The sequence below is a fragment of the Cuculus canorus genome, chromosome 15, assembly GCF_017976375.1.
Source record: "Cuculus canorus isolate bCucCan1 chromosome 15, bCucCan1.pri, whole genome shotgun sequence".
Taxonomy (NCBI): Eukaryota; Metazoa; Chordata; class Aves; order Cuculiformes; family Cuculidae; genus Cuculus; species Cuculus canorus.
This window is the reverse complement of record NC_071415.1, coordinates 13590074-13607739: the sequence shown is the minus strand read 5'-3', so window position 1 is coordinate 13607739 and position 17666 is coordinate 13590074. Positions and strand designations below refer to the sequence as shown.

Genomic DNA, 17666 nt, shown 5'->3' with positions numbered 1-17666 from the left:
GAAAAATCTCATGTAGAAAACAAACCTTCAAAAGACACTAGACACACCTCCAAATTCCTCTGCATCTTCAATTTACTGGAAATTAGGCATCATCCCTCTTGAGATATTTCTGTAGAACTGGTATCTGAATTCATTTCAGTTTTGAGCAACTCTCCTGGTTTGAGTAGAGTTAGTTCTGATTTATGCAGAAGCAAGAAATGAAACTGAGCCCATATTTCTTTAATACAAAGTCTTATCTTTACCAGGAAATGACAGAGCTTATCAAGATGACAACCTTACCTCCGTAATAATGAAGAAGTCATCACCAGGCTCACCCTGCACAACAATTTTTTCTCCGTCTTCAAACTGGACAGGTTCCAGTGCATCAGCCACTGTCAGCCGCTCCCATTTGTCCAGGGACTCTAAAATATTGAAGATTATAAAGCTTTATTATAAAAATACTCTTAACTTTGGCTGAAGATTCATATCTAAACTGACAGCTCTGCTCTGGCTGGTTCTGTTAAAAAAGAAACATTTCTTTCATCCAGGCACTTTGCACGAACCTCCAGTTGGGAAATATGAATATATTTATGCAACATGTCTTAGACTTTAGTAATCACCCAGATAATAATCTTAAAAATTGGACAGGAAAAGTTGGCCGCGGTTCCCCACGCCTGCGATCTGATCTGCACTGCCCTGATGCTGCAAGAGACTGGAGCAGCTTAGGAGCTGTTTGGAGACTCGAGTGATACGGGATTGCCGAGATCCTCTTACCACATCCCACACCAGACGTCAGAACAAGTCCTACTGTCTTTTTGTCAGAGTTGCTCTCAGCTGGTTACCGACAGCCTGCTAGAGAAGCGATGCAAGAGTACCCATCCAAAAGCGGACTCTTCCTCCGTGGTTGAGACCACTGAAGCCAAGGGCATGTCCCTGGTAGCATGGATGGCAGTAGGACCAGAGACTTAGTGTGGGGCTTTGAAGCGGCACTTCCGTTATATTTGCCAGCGCGATGGCTTACAAAGTGCTTTTCTTTTCATTCTTCCACTTAGTGAGAAAGTCATAAAACTTTTGAACCTCAAAACGAAAAAACTCCCAGTCGGTTTTATGAGTAACAAAGCCAGTAGAGCCCACCTCCTGTGGCTTCATGTCCTTATCAGACACCTGCAGCTGCAACAAAGCCCCTGTGATACCTACACAGCAAAAGACAGCCTGCACAGTGGCTCAGCCAGGGCTGCTCACCGTCCTGCTGCCTTCCTCCTCCTCCATTCCCTAAGGAATTAATTTTACCTCTCCTACCCTCCAGGAGAGGAGGGGTGCCAACCCATGTCTCTCTACCCATTTCCAAGCAAATTCCACACAGTGATTTGTACTTGAACTTCTGTACTTTTCCAGCATTAGACTGAAAGAAGTAACGTGTAAAAGGTTATTAAAAGAAGCAAATAATACAATGACATAACCTTGACTGCTGGGCTGGGCTAAAATTCATGTACTAAAGCTCCGCTGATTCTTACTTATTAGGAATTATTAAACTACTGTAAGTCAAGACATGGCTTCTGACATCAGGATTAGATCCGGGCTGTTCTCTCAGATTCTAGTTTTCCCATTTTGTTCAAAATATTGCTTAGACGTATTATGTGAGCGTGGAAGAGTTGTTCCTTAAAAGTTAAAAAGCCTTTTGTCAGAGCTGAGAAGTGCACACCTTATCTGGTACCAAAACCAGACTGAAGCGATCAGTGCATCAAAGGAAGTTTGGAGTTGCCTGACACTCATACATCTCCATGGTTTTATGCCACGTCCCGTTGCTCCTCGGGAAATGATTGTTCCTAATATTTTCCCCATCTATAATCACTAATGTACTTTCCTGGTGTATTTGGGTACTTTGCTGCAGAAGCATCAAAGTCCATGCCTATATTGTCAACACAACATTCAGAGAGTGCTCTTTTTGACAAAAAATAAACATAAAACTCTTCCATACAGACTAGAATAGGCTTTTTCTTTTTTTTTCAAAAAAAAAAAAAACAAACTTACTTGGTAATTAACAATGAGAAGAATGAGTCTCTAGAAACTTCTTCCTTAGCTGCCTCTATGAAAAAATCAAAGCTAATTCTAGCTGTAGTCATGAAGCATAACTCATTTCTCTAAGAGAATTGTACCTCTACACAGACATTGGTTAACGGTTCTTGCAAACAGAGCATTATATAGAAGTTTGTACATGACAAAACTCCTAAAGTTTGAGTTGCAGAGTTACAAGTCAAGCGTCAAATAAAGTAGACCACATGCAATTTTTTGCAATTTCCAATTTGTACATATCAATGTTTACATCTAATTAAACTCCAGAAGAAAGATTTTAAACAATTAGTTTCCTCATATCTTGTTCAATACAGTATAAGCTGCTACTGATAACCTGAAAAAGCCTTAGATTTTTAAAGTAAAAAGGCTCTTTCAGCTCTCTGGCTACAGACACCACACAAGGGTTGGAAAAAAATACATAAGAAGCGGATAGAGGTTTTTCAACCACAAAATGACCAGATTCTGACCACATCAAGGCATGAAGTGAAGGTGACTTCTTGGTGCTATGTTAAGATTTCTAAAATACCTTTCTTGTTTCCCAGCTGTCCTTTACTTTTTAGACATGTGAAATAGATCCTTACACATTTCACCTAAACTCTCAATGCTCCTGAAATGAAGCATTATTTTGTCAGGTGCTTTTTCGTACTTAAAAAGGTTCAAATCCAAAAGCCCTACCTCATTTTCTACCGAGATTGAAAAGCCATACTACAAACTAGGATATAATTATATTGCAAACCGCATGTTTAAGGAAGCACATCTTTGAATAACCTTTCCACTCTGAAATTGTTTTGAGATGCCTCATTGTTGTAATTGCTTCTCATTAGTGCAGGTGCAGAGATCCTTTTTTCTTTAAATACTCATTGTAATTTGGTATAATTTGTGCTCTTAATTTAGGAAGACTTAAATTAAGCATAAAAGAAGGCATTTAAATGATGAATACTTCATTAATAAGTGAACGAAATACTTGGCCTTACTTTAAGCACACAGATGTAATTGAAAATTTCACGCATAGCGCCTCTCAGAAGTTCAAGTATATTTTCACCGAGACTCTCATATTTCAAGTAAATAAGCTCAAATGGCAGAGGAATACCAAAACCGAGAAAAATAAAATTGTTTAAATAGAAGTATTTTAATTACATACCAAATTAATCCTGTACTGTTTTTCTTTTTTTCAAAATAGCCCCAACAGAAACATGATGTTTCTCTCACAGCATCAACATCTCATTGTACTGTCTAGCACTGTCCTCCTTGTTAGAAGCTTTTGTTCTCTTAATGGTGATTGATTGGTCAGGCATTATGGGTTTGTTGTTTTTCCTACTGAAGGCCATCAAGAACATGTCTGAATTTCGTGGCTATCACATTAATCAAAGGGAAACAAAATCCAAGGACAAGAAGCTAAACAGATGTTTTAAGAATGTGAGACAGGGGCTGTAAAATACACAGCAGGAAAAAAAAAAACCCACTCCATTTTGATTTGGAAGGTTAGTTTGTTTAGTGCACATAAATACAGTATTCTTGCAGGAAAAAGCTTCTCACCTGTCACCTGGAAGGATGTAACTAGATTTTATGACAAATTCATATCTCTGCACTGCTTTCTTCTCTGTCCACATGATGTTTACTGCAACAGCAGTTACCAAAATATGCCTGCGCCCATATTTAAGGAAGGATTTGTCCTTCAAACATGTGTTCAGTGCATATTAGAGAAAAACAAGTCCTAAAAAGTGCCCTGTACGCCTTCATTCCTTTGGAAATGACGCAACCGTGACACCTTCTGTTTGACCACCATTGCTTTCATCGTGCCATCAAAGACCAAAATTCATTCTGCCAACACGTATAACAGAGGAACTAACAGGCAAATCCAAAGGGCAACTGACCCAAAATGGAGACCTTGCTCAGGAATTCTTCATACATCTTCCGTTTTCTCAGCGTGCTGCCCTGTTATTAAAGGAGAGAAAAAAAAAAGTGGTAGAGCATTACACAAAGTATTTTTGTGATTTCTTCCTACAGCTGCTCTTTTTTTTCTCCTCCCCTTCCAAATCTTAAGCATAGCCAGTATAAACAGCCTAAGGCAAATGTTTCCCTATAAAATGTCTGGGCAAGTTATATTGCTGATAAGCAAAGACAGAAGAAATCAAATTCAATCCTGGTGTAATTTCACTGACTTCACTGGTGTTACTGGACACCGTGGATGAATTGTACCTATTCTTTACAGGCATTCATTTTAAAGCCAGAGTTTCATCAATTAACTGTTTAGCTAATTCAATATATATCTTGTTACCAATGAGGCCCAGCTCTGTAATTTACAATTACAAAGTAGGATAACACTTAAAATGTCCCTCTCATGGGTCCCATCCTTTTAGGTTAAAACCTCTTTAATGCCAAAAGCATTTATCTGTAGGCCTGGTTTATATTCTGTACAGTGGTGTATATATTTTAACTGATGCGTAACCTATACATATTATTTTAACAAGATTTAAGTGTGTTGGAGCAGACAGTCCATCAATGTATGTGCAGCCACCAGCACAGTAATTTTCACTCTACTAAGATTTCACTGTGTGATGAATTACTGAGAAACCTTCTACTTAGAAAGTGTTTGATCAGCATAGACAGAAACCTTAAGCAACCATTCCAGGACATGTTTTTGAAGGACACTGAGGTAGAGACAAATACGATGCAGTATTACCAATGCAAAAAGAATTAATTAATCCTTAACTCCTTCTGCAGTGAAATGAAAGACTTGAAACCAAAACCTTCCTAGGAACCAAAAAGGAACTCCAGGGTCTTCTCTGGGACTGTGCAGCTTATTCCACATTGACAACCTGCATCGTTTCTGCCTAGGTAGAAGGATTCTGAGGATGTCAAAGGTTCCCTGGTGTCTGCTAGTCAAATCTACAAGGCAGGAGTGCACCGTAAAGATGATACACTCATCTTCTGAAGAAAGGGGAAATAAAGATGGCATTTACTCATAGGCTAGGCAGAAAAGACAGAAGGAAATGTCAATTTCTGCTATAGAAAAAGCCTCTTTTCTATTCCCTCTTCTCAGAGTGAGCACTGCTAAGCGCTGGAAACAAAGGCAGAAAGTGGTGATAGACAAAGGAAAAGGAGAAGAAACATTTTACCCTCCACTGCCAAAGTATTCAAAAACATATGAAAGTATGAAAACGGGAAAGGCTGATGTACTCAAGTGCAAAGATATCACTAAGAACTAAACATTGTCCCTCTTCCTACACACATTGAACAGGTGGAGCTTGGTCCAATGATCACCAAAACAGCAGGAATCCTTCCACCAGCATCAACAGGCTTTGGCATCAGCAGAAGCTGCCAGGTGCTCTCCTCTGGGGACAGATCCCACTTGCATCCCTCTCCTGGGGCCACCCCTGCTCCAAAACAGCCGCAGCACCTTCAGGAGCCGACGCTCTTCCCAGGTATCTCTGGATCAGCAGCAGAATCAGCTACCAAGGTCTCCCCCCTCCACACTCCGTTCATAATTTCTGAGTCTGGTGATGACAGTTCGCCTCTCGGCGATAGCATCGGTAACCCTCGTCTGACCTCTCTGACTGACAAACCTGGTTCTCAACCTCAGGGGCCCTCAGGAACATTTGAAGTGCCAGACAGACAAAAAAAATGAACTTCAAACGGAGAAGGCTCTGCAAACCATGCCAGATCCTGACAGCTTGCTGCAAGACAAAGAATGGAAAACTGGACACTGTGCAGTTGTTTCTTCCCTCCCTGCAATCAAGTGGAAATGAGACCAGCAAAATTGACAGCTGTGGAAAACCAGATTGGTGGTTTAGTTTGATGGGCTGGGGCACCCACGGATAGATGTGGAAAATGCATTTTAAATGACTTGCGGACACGGATGAATTTTAAGAAGCAGTAATCAACAGCCAAAAGTGACGCCTGACCACAGCTTTGAGTATTTAGAGATGCAGACAAGACACAGGAAGGTGAGAACTGCAGGCATTCCACCTGGCCCAGAGAGCAAGAGCCCATCACTTACTACAGGAAAATGAGTATGTTGGTTCTTGGCTAAACCAAGCCAGGGCAGCAGTACAGAATTCACTGTGAAGACAAGTGCAAAGGCAAAACTGAAGCGGAAAGGATTAATTAAATGTGCTATTATCATTTTTTGTATTATGATAGTATCTAGAACCACAGTGGGACTCCACTTAATGCAAATATCCCGTGTCTCAGAATAAAACCATAGACAAAGGTAAGGGAGAACAAGAGTCTAGGAAAGAACTAATGGTTGAGACTTAGTAGTCCTATTTCCCAACACACGCACTGAAACCCAAGGTGACTCAACTGATGGCTCATGGCTCAACCTGCAGGATGGGTCCATCCAGCCCTCCGTCTGGCCTGGAGGAGCCAACAGCCTACTGGGCAGTACAAACCACCAACGGCAGAGCTTCACCGAAGGGTGCCCAGGCAGGTACAGAATCTGCCTCTGCAGAGCACACAAGGATGGATCCCAACTGGCAAAACCAGATCTCAATTCTTCCTCCAGAAAGGAGAAGCCTGGCTCATCATCATGCACATTGTTTTCACCCGAGTGTGTTTTCCTGCTCAAACTTTCATAAGTACAGTGAGGGGAAGAGATTTTGAGAGAACGCTAATATCAGCAAAAAAAACAACACAGCAGTAGAAATCTTACAAACAACAAAAGCATGTGTGTATTTCCATGGGTATTAATCATCTACTTCTCCACATGAGAGAAAGAGAGAGCACGCCTACTTCCCACCTTCCTTCATCAGCCTAGTATTTCCTTCTCATCCCCTCCCATAGGCATAGTGTCACCTCTGACTCCTAATGACCTTTTTGTACTTATCTCATTTGTTCCAGTTTCTTTACCCAAGTTGTTGAGGCCATGGGCATGAACACCATCATAACCTTTTCTCCTAACCTTCAAGTTGTTTCTGCAGAAGCGCCAACCGGCACACTCCCTGGGACACGTGCTAAGTCTGTTCTTACGCAATATTGTCATGGATCTCCTAGAAGCAGCAACAAATCCGACAGTAACGATATCTGCAGACTAGGAGATACTATGAAAGCTTGCCAAGACAGGAAAATAACAAAAAAGAACCTAGAGACACTAGAAATTGAAGTACAAAATAATAGAAGGAGCTTCTGTTTGGAAAACACAGACAAGAAATGCAAAGGAAAAAAAATACAAAGCACAGATGTTTGACGAACAGAAGAACGCTGGCAAGTTGCAAAGCTCGAAGAGATTCACAGACAGTAGGTGAGACCCAGTTCACAACATCAGAGTGCAACAAGAATACAGCCAAGGCTATTTTGGTCTGTATACTTGGAGACATCAACCAGGAATGAAGTTTAGAGGCTCTGTCTCCATGGCACGGATGTGTCGGTGCCTGGCGTGCTACACTCTACAGGGTACCTCTTCTCCAGAAAAGTAGAGACCAAAACAGAGCCTGAAGAGCTGCTAAAACACTTGGGGAGGGCTGGTAAGGGAGGAGCAAAAAGAATTCAGCCTGAATTCTCGGATCATAGGCACATCATGCTCACAGCTAGCATGCAGTGTTGCAAGGGTTTTAAGTAGACAGTGATAATAATCTAGAGACACATGACAGAGATGGCAATTCAGTACAGCATAACTTGACATAACTCAAAGTAATAGGAGAAAATTAAGAAAATCTAATTTAAGATTAATATTAAAAATTTTTTCCCAACTTAGGAATTATTCTCTTGCAGAGAATTTTCCCAAAGGAAGGAGTAGAAATCTTAGTGCTTGAGCCAGGGAAAAACAATAGTAAATGTACATGAATAATTCTGCACTGGCAGGGTTCTTGATGGCATGTTTTAAAAAGTCTTTATTAATTCTTCTTTTTCTAACCTATTAATATCTTATTTCAATAGTTGCTGCTTCTCCCTCTCCCCCTTTCCTTTGTTCACTTTCTCCCTGGCTCTGAGCTGTCATGCACAAGCTCATCTTAAAGACAGTGGTTCACACTAACTACAAAGACTTGTTAATATTCTAAGCTGCAGTGCTCCTCCCTGAAATAGTCCCAAAGAGAAACAAGGTCACTTGCATTTGCCAAATCCACCCAGAAAACAGCTCAAAGCTAGTTTTAAGACCACGAAAAATGTAGCAAGCCCTAGGCTTAGCTTAAGCAATATACAGGCCAGGAAAAATGAATGCCCAAGAGATTATAACAAGTCTTGTTGAATAGGACTATTGCACCTCTTTTCTGACTGCCCCTTCTTCACTTTTCCCATTTTCTTCCATTTTTCCTTCCCACTCTCCCAGTCCAGTTTCTGTCTTTCTTCCTCTCTGCTCACCAGAGGCTTTGTCCTCCAACACTTTTGTATCTACTTTCTTGCTTCGTTTTTTCAGGTGGAGTCGATTGGGTCCTTCCTAAAATTCCCCACCTTCAATAAGAAGCCAAATAAATGGCTACCAAAAGGCAAAGCATGGCTCACGTTTCAAATAAAGAGTTATGCTGGCAGGAGGTGCCACAATGTCTTCTGGGCTGCTCCAGCCCGGTTTAAACCCTGCATCAACCTGATATTGAGTGATGCTTTGGGTGTATTCTTACGGGAACTTGCTAAAAAGAGTCACCTTGTATACTGGCCACGAAAACAAAAGAGCTCGTGAGATCCCAGTGCTACATTACACAGATGTTGGATGGATTGCAGGCTTTGGATTTGCTTTATGTTCTGGCCACTATGCAACCTACGTCTTACAGAAACACGAAGGCCTGCTGACTTGTCTGAGAGGAAAAAGGCATTCGTTAAAGAACTTGTTCTCAGATTCAAAGTTGTGAAAAGATAGTAAAATAAAGCTAAAAGAGCATAAATAAAATGAGGCATAATATTAGGAACTGACTAATCTTGATTTGTTATGACTTATATCCCCATATTACAATTCACTTTCCGCAAGCAAAGTTTGCCAAATAGGCAAAAAGGACTGTATCCCATGCCACTCTGCTCTCAAAGCTAGGTATCTTGGACCATGGGATCTCCAGGATAGTTAAATAAACTTGAATGAAGCCGCCTTAAAGAAGAAATTACAAGAAATTAATACTTCAAATTTCCTCAGTCTGGGAACTGAATTGTCTGGAGGATCAATCTGATGTTGGAATACAGACATTTGCCTCTCTGGTATTTGTGGTATTTGCTATATTTAGAATACAAATATTGTACTACCCTGGGATGTTCCCCACTCCGTGATGCTCTTGAATCCCAACTGCAAAGAAGAGAGCTGCAACATCTTAGCAACTGGATTACATGAGAACCCTATGGCAAAAAATTCCTTTGCATCTCTCCCAGAGGAATGTAAGTAAATAAATATACAATATATACATAAATATGTGTGTGCGCTTGGGTGTGCACACACAGAGAGCATATACATTAAAACATTTGCTACGGAGTGAGAAGTATGCAACTCAGCACAGAAATCTTTATGAAATAAAAGGAACACACAGCTGGAAAGTGTAGTGAGGGGGGAACACGTTGAAGTGGCTGTTTGTAATCCATCTAGCACAATGAATTTCATGGTATACTACTTTGTCAAGGACTGCAGTGAAAGCCAAGGAACTCCACTGCAAATCCTGACAAAAAGAACTATCCCAACATTTACAATCATCACAGCTGCTAAAACAAACTTGAATGTGACCTTCGAGCCACCAGGGTACCTAAGCTGAGACAATGGAATAGAAAGAAATATATCTGTTGTAAGAAACTTATTTTGGGACAGGGTAAATAATAAATGGATGACAAGTGTAACTAAAAGCCAGAAGGAACATTTTGCATCAGGCTTTGTCCATTCAAAAAAAAAGGAAAACCCGAACTCCCAAACCTCTTGAGATGCCATTTTATTCATATCATAAACCAGTCAGGATCAATGAGACAAATAAGTGGGAAAAATCGCACTAAGCAGAAATAAAAACTAGAAATTACTAAATCTGAAGCAAAGAACCAAAAGAGCCTGCAAAGAGAAAGAAGGTAGAGAGTCAAGTGTCTCATGGATAAAATCTTTTTTTTTTTTTTGGCAAGCGTGGATCTGAAGGCATGATATGCAAATAAATATTTACAACTTGAATAAAATTTCAACACCAGACTGAGAAAACACAGGCTGGTCGTGGCCGGGAAGGAATGCAGACAAAAGAAAAAACTATCTTGGGTTATGGAAGGGTTTTATCTTACTACAGAAAAAAAACACAGCTTTGGGGGGAAAAGGTCATTGATCCCTTGGACAAACATACTTGCAAACAGCCAATAAAAAAAAATAAACCTGCTTGCTCCCAAGTTTTAAAACCATCTTAAATTATATAGTTCAAAATATATCCTAACCATTACCATTTCTTATTTAAAGGCAGAGGCATTTCTACATCCAAAATATCCAGCAACTTTCTAGAAATATAAGGCTAGAGGCTAAACAGCAGGAAATCATGTTTCTGAGACTTGAAAGGCAGCTACTACCACATCTTGAAACTGAGTACAGCCAAACCAGCCACGTAACACTGGAGTTAGCTTCAAGTATGAAACGCAGCCACTGAAACATGATGTAATTAATTCTTAGGCTTGAGGAAATGTGCAGAGAGCCACTGTAACCTGCCCTCACATGAATGCACAAAGACAGGTGTCTCATTTCACCTACAGCAAAGAAATTATCCATGCTGCACTTCCAAATAAATGAGAAGACGACAGACTTCACGTAGACTTCACTAGATGGGTAAGGACAGCACTTCAAATTGAACGTTTTCTATATCTGCAGCAATTAATTCACCATGATACCAGAAATATTTCCTATCTAAGTATTGGGATTGCAGTTACTACACTTTCTGGGTATCTGACGTAATGCAACAGACCACCAATTTTTAATGGCCCCAGCTGTAAATAAAGAACAAGAAGGGAGAGAAAACACCTCTGTGTTAAGTTACAGGTCTCATCAACTGCAGAAACTGAACTTGCTAGGTAAGGTACAGCGGCCATTGGCTCAGAGAGTATGTAAAATTCTATGATTCTATGATTATATGAATATGTAAATTAATTTCAAAAGCATTTAGCCCTACACTAGAACGAAATAGAATGGCTATGGCTGAAGCTTAGCATTAAAAACACAGTCTTTCCCACTTTGGACTTCACACCCTTTTAGTAAAATCCTGTCTCTACATTAAATATTCACCTTCTGAAGGCTGCTATGAGGTGGACACATGACCAACCCTGAAGGCTCACAGGGTTTGACAGTGTTAGGTACCGCTATTTTCATCAACACTAAAACTGAAATCACCTATAGGCAACAAGGTCTGTGCATCTGTCCCTTCAGTTCTTAGAGGCAATGTTACAGACAGCTGTATAAAGCTATATTCAAAAAGCCAAGGAATATGTGCCTTGTCCTGACATTTATTTCCCTCCTACATTCCTTCTCTTTTATACCTTGGATTCCTTCTCGCAGCACACAGGTTCACCACACCAGTTATCCCACGCATTCCTTCAATCCATCCATGTAGGACACGGGACAAATAAGTTGAGTGTACCTCTTAAATCTGTTAGGAAATTCTCCTGCTCTATGTTTCAGCAACATCTTGCAGAAAGGTCTCAATTACTACTGCCTACTTCCCTGCATTGGGAAGTATTAAAAAACTATTCATCCTGCTTATCCCCAAGAGAGAAGACGGTATACCCTTCTCATCATTATTCCTCAGCAATCAGGTTGAATATTTTCAGATAGAGTAAATTTACATCAGCTGTACTCTCCTAGATGTCAGTGTGACGTTCATTTCCATGATACAGAACTGAGCCCATGAAACAGTGTGAAAAACAGCAATGCTTCATACAGACATCCAGCAGTCATCACACAATGTAAATAAAGATCACTCTTACACTCTGTTACTTAAGAACTAATCGTTTAAGCATAAAATCAACTCAATTCTGTTGCTAATTTTTCTGTTATCTATGACATCCACTGGAAACACAGATGATCTCCAAATGCACACTCCTTTATTATCCTGAGAGCAGAGTGTAATTTCCTTCAGATCAGAATGAAACAATGCAGCTTTTAGAGACAAGTCCTATTGAGAAAGAAGCTTTACAGAGCATTATGGCTGTTAACTACCCAAAAGAAAGGAATATTTTATGGAGAAGGAATATATGCAGATGGACATCGGAAATAAACTCATAAAAAAAAAAAGTTCTGACATTGCTGAACTTAATTATCTGTCAAAGTTTCCATTATAAACTCACCACTCAAGAACCAATCACAAATCCATGAGCTAGCACGCACCCTGAGGGCCCAGAAAGTCTGTTGAGCGTTGCTGTAGCGATGAGGGACTTTGAAAGGAGCAGGACATGGATCAGTAAAAGGGACTCTGCACCTACCATCCCATGATATGTGCGGCTGTGTGGTGCTGTCTAACAGAGATGGAGGGCACGGTCCAATCAAGACTTTTTTTTTTTAAAAGAGCTGCATTTAACCTTATACTGCCTGCCTTGACGAGTATTATACAAGTTCAGACAAAGACTTCATAGGCAAGGGGTAGTGATGAAAGACATTTCAAGGTTCATGATAAGGAGAGTATCTGCATAGCTTTGGTGGGTAGTGGAGGCCTCCCGAGGTTTTCATTCATGTATACTAGTTAAACATAATGTTATTCAGTTGCATTTCTGATTCAGTGTCTTTCTACCGAATCTTGTCCCCTTTTCCTTCAGTTCATTTAATTTAGTTACTCAATGTTATTGTTATGTGCTCTCCTATACGTAGAAGCACAGATTGCTCAGCCTTCTATCATCAGTGCACTCTGAACACAGAAAAGAAGTGCTGTGCTACAAAAGAAAGCAAAACGTATGAGTTTCATGAACAAATCGTTCCCCGTAAACTTACCATTAAAATGCGTCTGTAGCTGTCTCTGTCTATGCCCCAGAGCTTCAGATCTGTCTTGGCCTTGACGGTGGCCGCCCGAGGTGTTCCATAGATTAATGCCAGTTCCCCAAAGCTGCCTCCTTCTCCGATGCTGGTGACCCACTCCCCGTTGACATAAACCTACCACAGCACAAGACAAAATGAGAAGAAAAACCATGTTGAGGATTTAGTTGCAGTTTTTCTCCCATTGCCAGTTACCCCAAAAAAGTATTAGCAATTTCTTTTCTAATTATCAGTGCTGGAGACGCTGAAGAAAAACAAGAGCGTAACAGTTTCCACAGTTGGTCCTCAAAGAGGGCAACAACTCACTTTGTGGACAGAATTTCAAGTCGTTTTGCTTCAGTACAATGACTGTATTTACTCTCCAAGTTTTCAGCTCCCATGGTTAACCGGCATTGTGTTTACCCTCTTGTGTTCAAGGCTCAGACAGTCAACAAGCAGAACTGTCACAACTTTGGCTTTTTATTAACACCGTCAAACTTGAAAGGAAGGAGATTTGTTGATATGTGTAACGAGGTTTGCTGAAAAGCACCATGGCCGTGAAATGAAACACAGTCAAAACAGAGAAACATCTTTTGAAAAGGAACGTTTTTTTCTTCCCTATGCCTTGTGCCTCCAAACACCATTCAAATATGACTATTGATATCTCCTTCTGCCTTAGTAAAGACTATTAAGCGCTTTGGACTTGAGAAGCTATATTCAGAATTACTGTTCATCTTTACCATCAGCTCTACAAAACTTCTAAAGCAGTATTTGACCCACAGTCCATTTATAGAAAATATTCTCTTGCAACACAGTGTGGATCAATACCACCATCACAGTATTTTTCCTGGATGATGTCTAACTTAAGAAGAATTCCTAAAGTTTTATGTAAAACCTTCTCTGGAGAAAGGGAGACTTGTGCAGGCGCTTTCTGCTGGGCTGCACTTTCTTCACTATTCGCAGACAACACAACTCGTAAGACATAACAGTGTATTCAAAGACTGGTATGGATCACGCATTCTGCAGCTTGCTTGTAGGCTTGCTGCTATAAAATGATACAATAAACCCTTTTCATTCTGTTAATATCTGTGAGTTTAGAGCGTAGAAGAGGCTGTGGCCATTTACCAAGTGCAGAAACTATCCCAATCTGTTACAGAACAAAAACATCATAAATCAGGCAGAATGAATTTCATTTGTTTGGAGGCTTATTCTCATCTTAAGCAGAAAACTACGGTAAAGGAAAAGACCATAACCTACTACCAATTACTGTATAAAAGTCCAGCAGTTTTTATAAAATATAAGAATTAAGAGTTGTGTTCAAGCTGGGCATCAGACGAAGATCAAAATAAATGAACTGGGGTCAACATTCAACGAATTGTCAGTATTAATTTTACTTCTGTCTTCGTTTTATGATGAAAAGGTGTATTATAAACTACAGTTGGAATCAATCCCAATTTCTCTTCCCAATAGTCAATTAAGATCTGATCCAGCTCCTACTGAGGTCAGTGAAATGCTGGTTCAGTAGGAGACAGACGGGGCCATGGAGTAGTTCAGCTAATCAAGAGAGCTCTTGGGTATCAGCTGAAAAGAAGCAGTACTAATATCACTGCTGAACTCCAGGCATTGTTGTGTCCCTTGGTGTTCCTGGAGCATTTGAGGATTGAGAGGCTGAAATAAAGGGTAAAAATAATCCCAAACAGGCAGGTGGTAGCAGAATGCCAAGAAAGAACTCAAGCTACAAAAGCTATAGATTCATTTCTTCACCATGACAGAATGAATGTCACAAAGGAGAATATCACAGAAGAGAACAACAGCATTTCCTTTCAAACTTTGACACTCACCACAGAGAGAAAATCTCACAGAACATTGAATCTACTTTTGATTCGCCTCGTGATGAAAAAAAAGAAGTTTTAAAGAAGTCAGACAAACCCAAGCACTTTTGTAGTGAGCCAAGCAGGTAATATTATGGCTCCTGGATCTATTTTTTGTGAGCCAAGCAGAAGAAATGGATGAATAAAATTAGGATTCTGAAAGGCTTGTACCATAACGTGAATGTATGAAAAATTTTAAACTCAGTTAATCCATTGCAAAACTATCCAGATGTAAGAAAGATGGGGGCAGACTTTTTAGCAAGGCTTGTTGCGATGGGACAAGTGGTAATGTTTTTAAACCAAAAGGGGGGAAATTCAGATTAGACAGAAGGAAGACATTTTTTCCAGTGATGGTGGTGAAACACTGGAACAGGTTCCCCAGAGTGGTGGTAGATGCCCCATCCCTGGAAACACTGAAGCCCAGGCTGGACAGGGCTCTGAGCAGCCCGATTGAGTTGAGGATGTCCCTGCTTACTGCAGAGGGGGTAGACTTGATGACCTTTAAGGGTTCTTTCCAACCCAAACTACTCTATGGTTCTACGATTCTATTTATTCTTAGAAACATAAGCAAGTCTTAAACACGAAGGGTGTAAGTTTTGGGTAGTTTTCAGATAAAACCAGTGCTTTATTTGTACTATGAATGTGCTTTTCTTAAATATAAATAAATAAAATATATTAACTTGGAGACTGCCTTGAGAATCTTAAAAATTCAAGCTGAAAAGCTTCAAATTTGAAATGTTCCATTTCAAATTTCAAAAAGCATCCTTCTGAAATTAGAAAGAATATTCATTAGGGAAGAACTCAAACCAAAAACAATCTACGGAATCTAATCATAAAATATTACCAGCTTTAAAATCTAACAGTGCTGTCCTATAAACCACCCTGGAATTTTAATCTTTGTATATACAAATCAGACAATGTCTGTATACAAATAAGGCCTTCAAGAAGATTTCACCTGCAATCAAAAAATAATATTATCTATTGTGCTCAATATTAATTTATTACTCCAAAGATAACTTTATACGGTAAATACAGAACCTGTTTAAGAAAAAATACTGAGAACTTTTCATTTTGATTAGGACCCTACTGTAGTTTAGCTGCTGTTGTTTTACAAGAAGGAAACCTGAGAATGACTGTAGAGAAACTTGCTGTGACATTAAATAGAATAGGAAGTTGTTGAGTCTAAAAAAAAATACATCTGTTTTAAAAGGGTAGTCGACAGTGCTTTTTAAAGTAAAAAATATGAAGTTATAAGATTAAAATAATAAACAGGAAGTCATTTTTATATTTAGAAATATGGATTACAGATTTTTGCAAGAGACATACTTTAGTAGGTACTTTCAACATCTTTACTGGGAACTATAATTTAAGCTCTGCCAGCTGCTTTTTGGCATACACTGACATCTGCCTGAAAAGAAAAGCTTCCGGTAGATAATTGACCTCTAAGACTTTAGACTTCAGACTTCATGCCATCATCTACCTCGTGTAAACTATATACACACCCATACACAGGGCCGGGTCATGAGTTAACAACTCTCCTCAGCCTTGAATAGTTAAGGCTGCAACTAATAACACCGGGATGTCCTTTCCCATCCGATGCCTACTTTGGTCAAGGTAAACCTGGTTTGCAGTACACAGTGTATGACAGGGATAAAGTAGGTTCTCCCAGACCAATCACTTCTTGATTTCTAAAAACTTTTCTTTCACACACAAAATTCTGTGCCCTTTTCCCTTGGCTCATAGTCAACGTTGAGGCCAACTGAAGGGTACTGCATCTTCTTTGACTGTCCACAGCCAGACCAGGAAGAGAATGCACAGACACTTTATTCTATGGATATGCTAACAAGGCTTGTTTATACCCTAAGAAAGTGTAAGAGTTGAGGATAAAGTGTGATATTTAAAAATATTTTCTTCTAATATAATATATTAGAAGATAATATAATTATATAATAATATATAATATATAATATAATATAATATAATATAATATAATATAAATACTTCTACTTTGACTCAGAGTATTTTTAAAATGAAAATATTAGAACGCTCTTCCTTACTCTTTGGGTGCCTACGGGAAACTCCCATAGTAAATTATTTTTAAATGATGCGGGTATTGAAACTCAAAATACCCCACAATGATTTTGATATTTTGGCTTTGGTGGTGGTTTGTGTTTGGTTTTGGTTTTTTTGTTGATAGATTCTTTTTCCGTTTTGCCATAACTTTGTTCCAGAGGATGGGAATTTTAGGATGGCAACTGCAACCTCCTTTACACATAACTTTACATGTGTATGGAAAACCTGGGAGCTTATCAGTCATGACGTTCTCAGAGTAAATTGCTCCTAGAATCCATCGGTTCAGGTATTTCTGCCACTTCTATGCAGATCTGGGAAATTATGAAGGCAGACAGCCCGGTCAGGGGTTAAAAACTTCCATGCGTATGCCAACAACAGCTGAACTAGGCAGAAAATGGCTTGAAGTTTGAAGTCTTGGGGTCAATTGTCTACTCTCCAAGTCGCTTTTTTTCTTGGAAAAGGGTGGAAGCATGCCAAAAAACTATCTGGCAAAGCTTAAATGAACTGCAGCTCACTTACTAGCAGTCTGGATTTTCTTCAGCCAGTAAGGATTCTAGCACTGCTGTCCAGAAAGGGGAAGAACTCTTTTTCTTGGAGCACTATATACGATGTGATAGTACACACCTATGGGGTCTGGGAGCTGCTGCCTAATGCAGGAGCAAGTTAACACTGCACTAACTGCCCTGGTACAGACTTCAGTCTGTTGGAGGCAACGGGCTCACCTCCCTGCAGCTTCCCAGCAAAGGCAGTCAACGTAGGGAACTTCTGTAGCTACCAGGGCATAGTCGCAACTTGCTCCTGGACCA

General features: G+C 39.8%; 1 protein-coding gene across 2 annotated transcripts in view; it reads right to left on the bottom strand.

The window, feature by feature from the left end:
- PRKAR1B (protein kinase cAMP-dependent type I regulatory subunit beta) overlaps positions 1-17666 on the bottom strand; it is a 96730-nt gene that overhangs the window by 20773 nt on the left and 58291 nt on the right. For both annotated transcript variants that reach the window (XM_054080713.1, XM_054080712.1), the window contains exons 7-9: positions 12896-13054; positions 3927-3987; positions 280-401 (exon numbers count right to left, since the gene is read on the bottom strand). In XM_054080713.1, coding sequence (XP_053936688.1) covers positions 280-401; positions 3927-3987; positions 12896-13054 — 342 coding nt within the window. The remainder of the gene's footprint in view (positions 1-279; positions 402-3926; positions 3988-12895; positions 13055-17666) is intronic.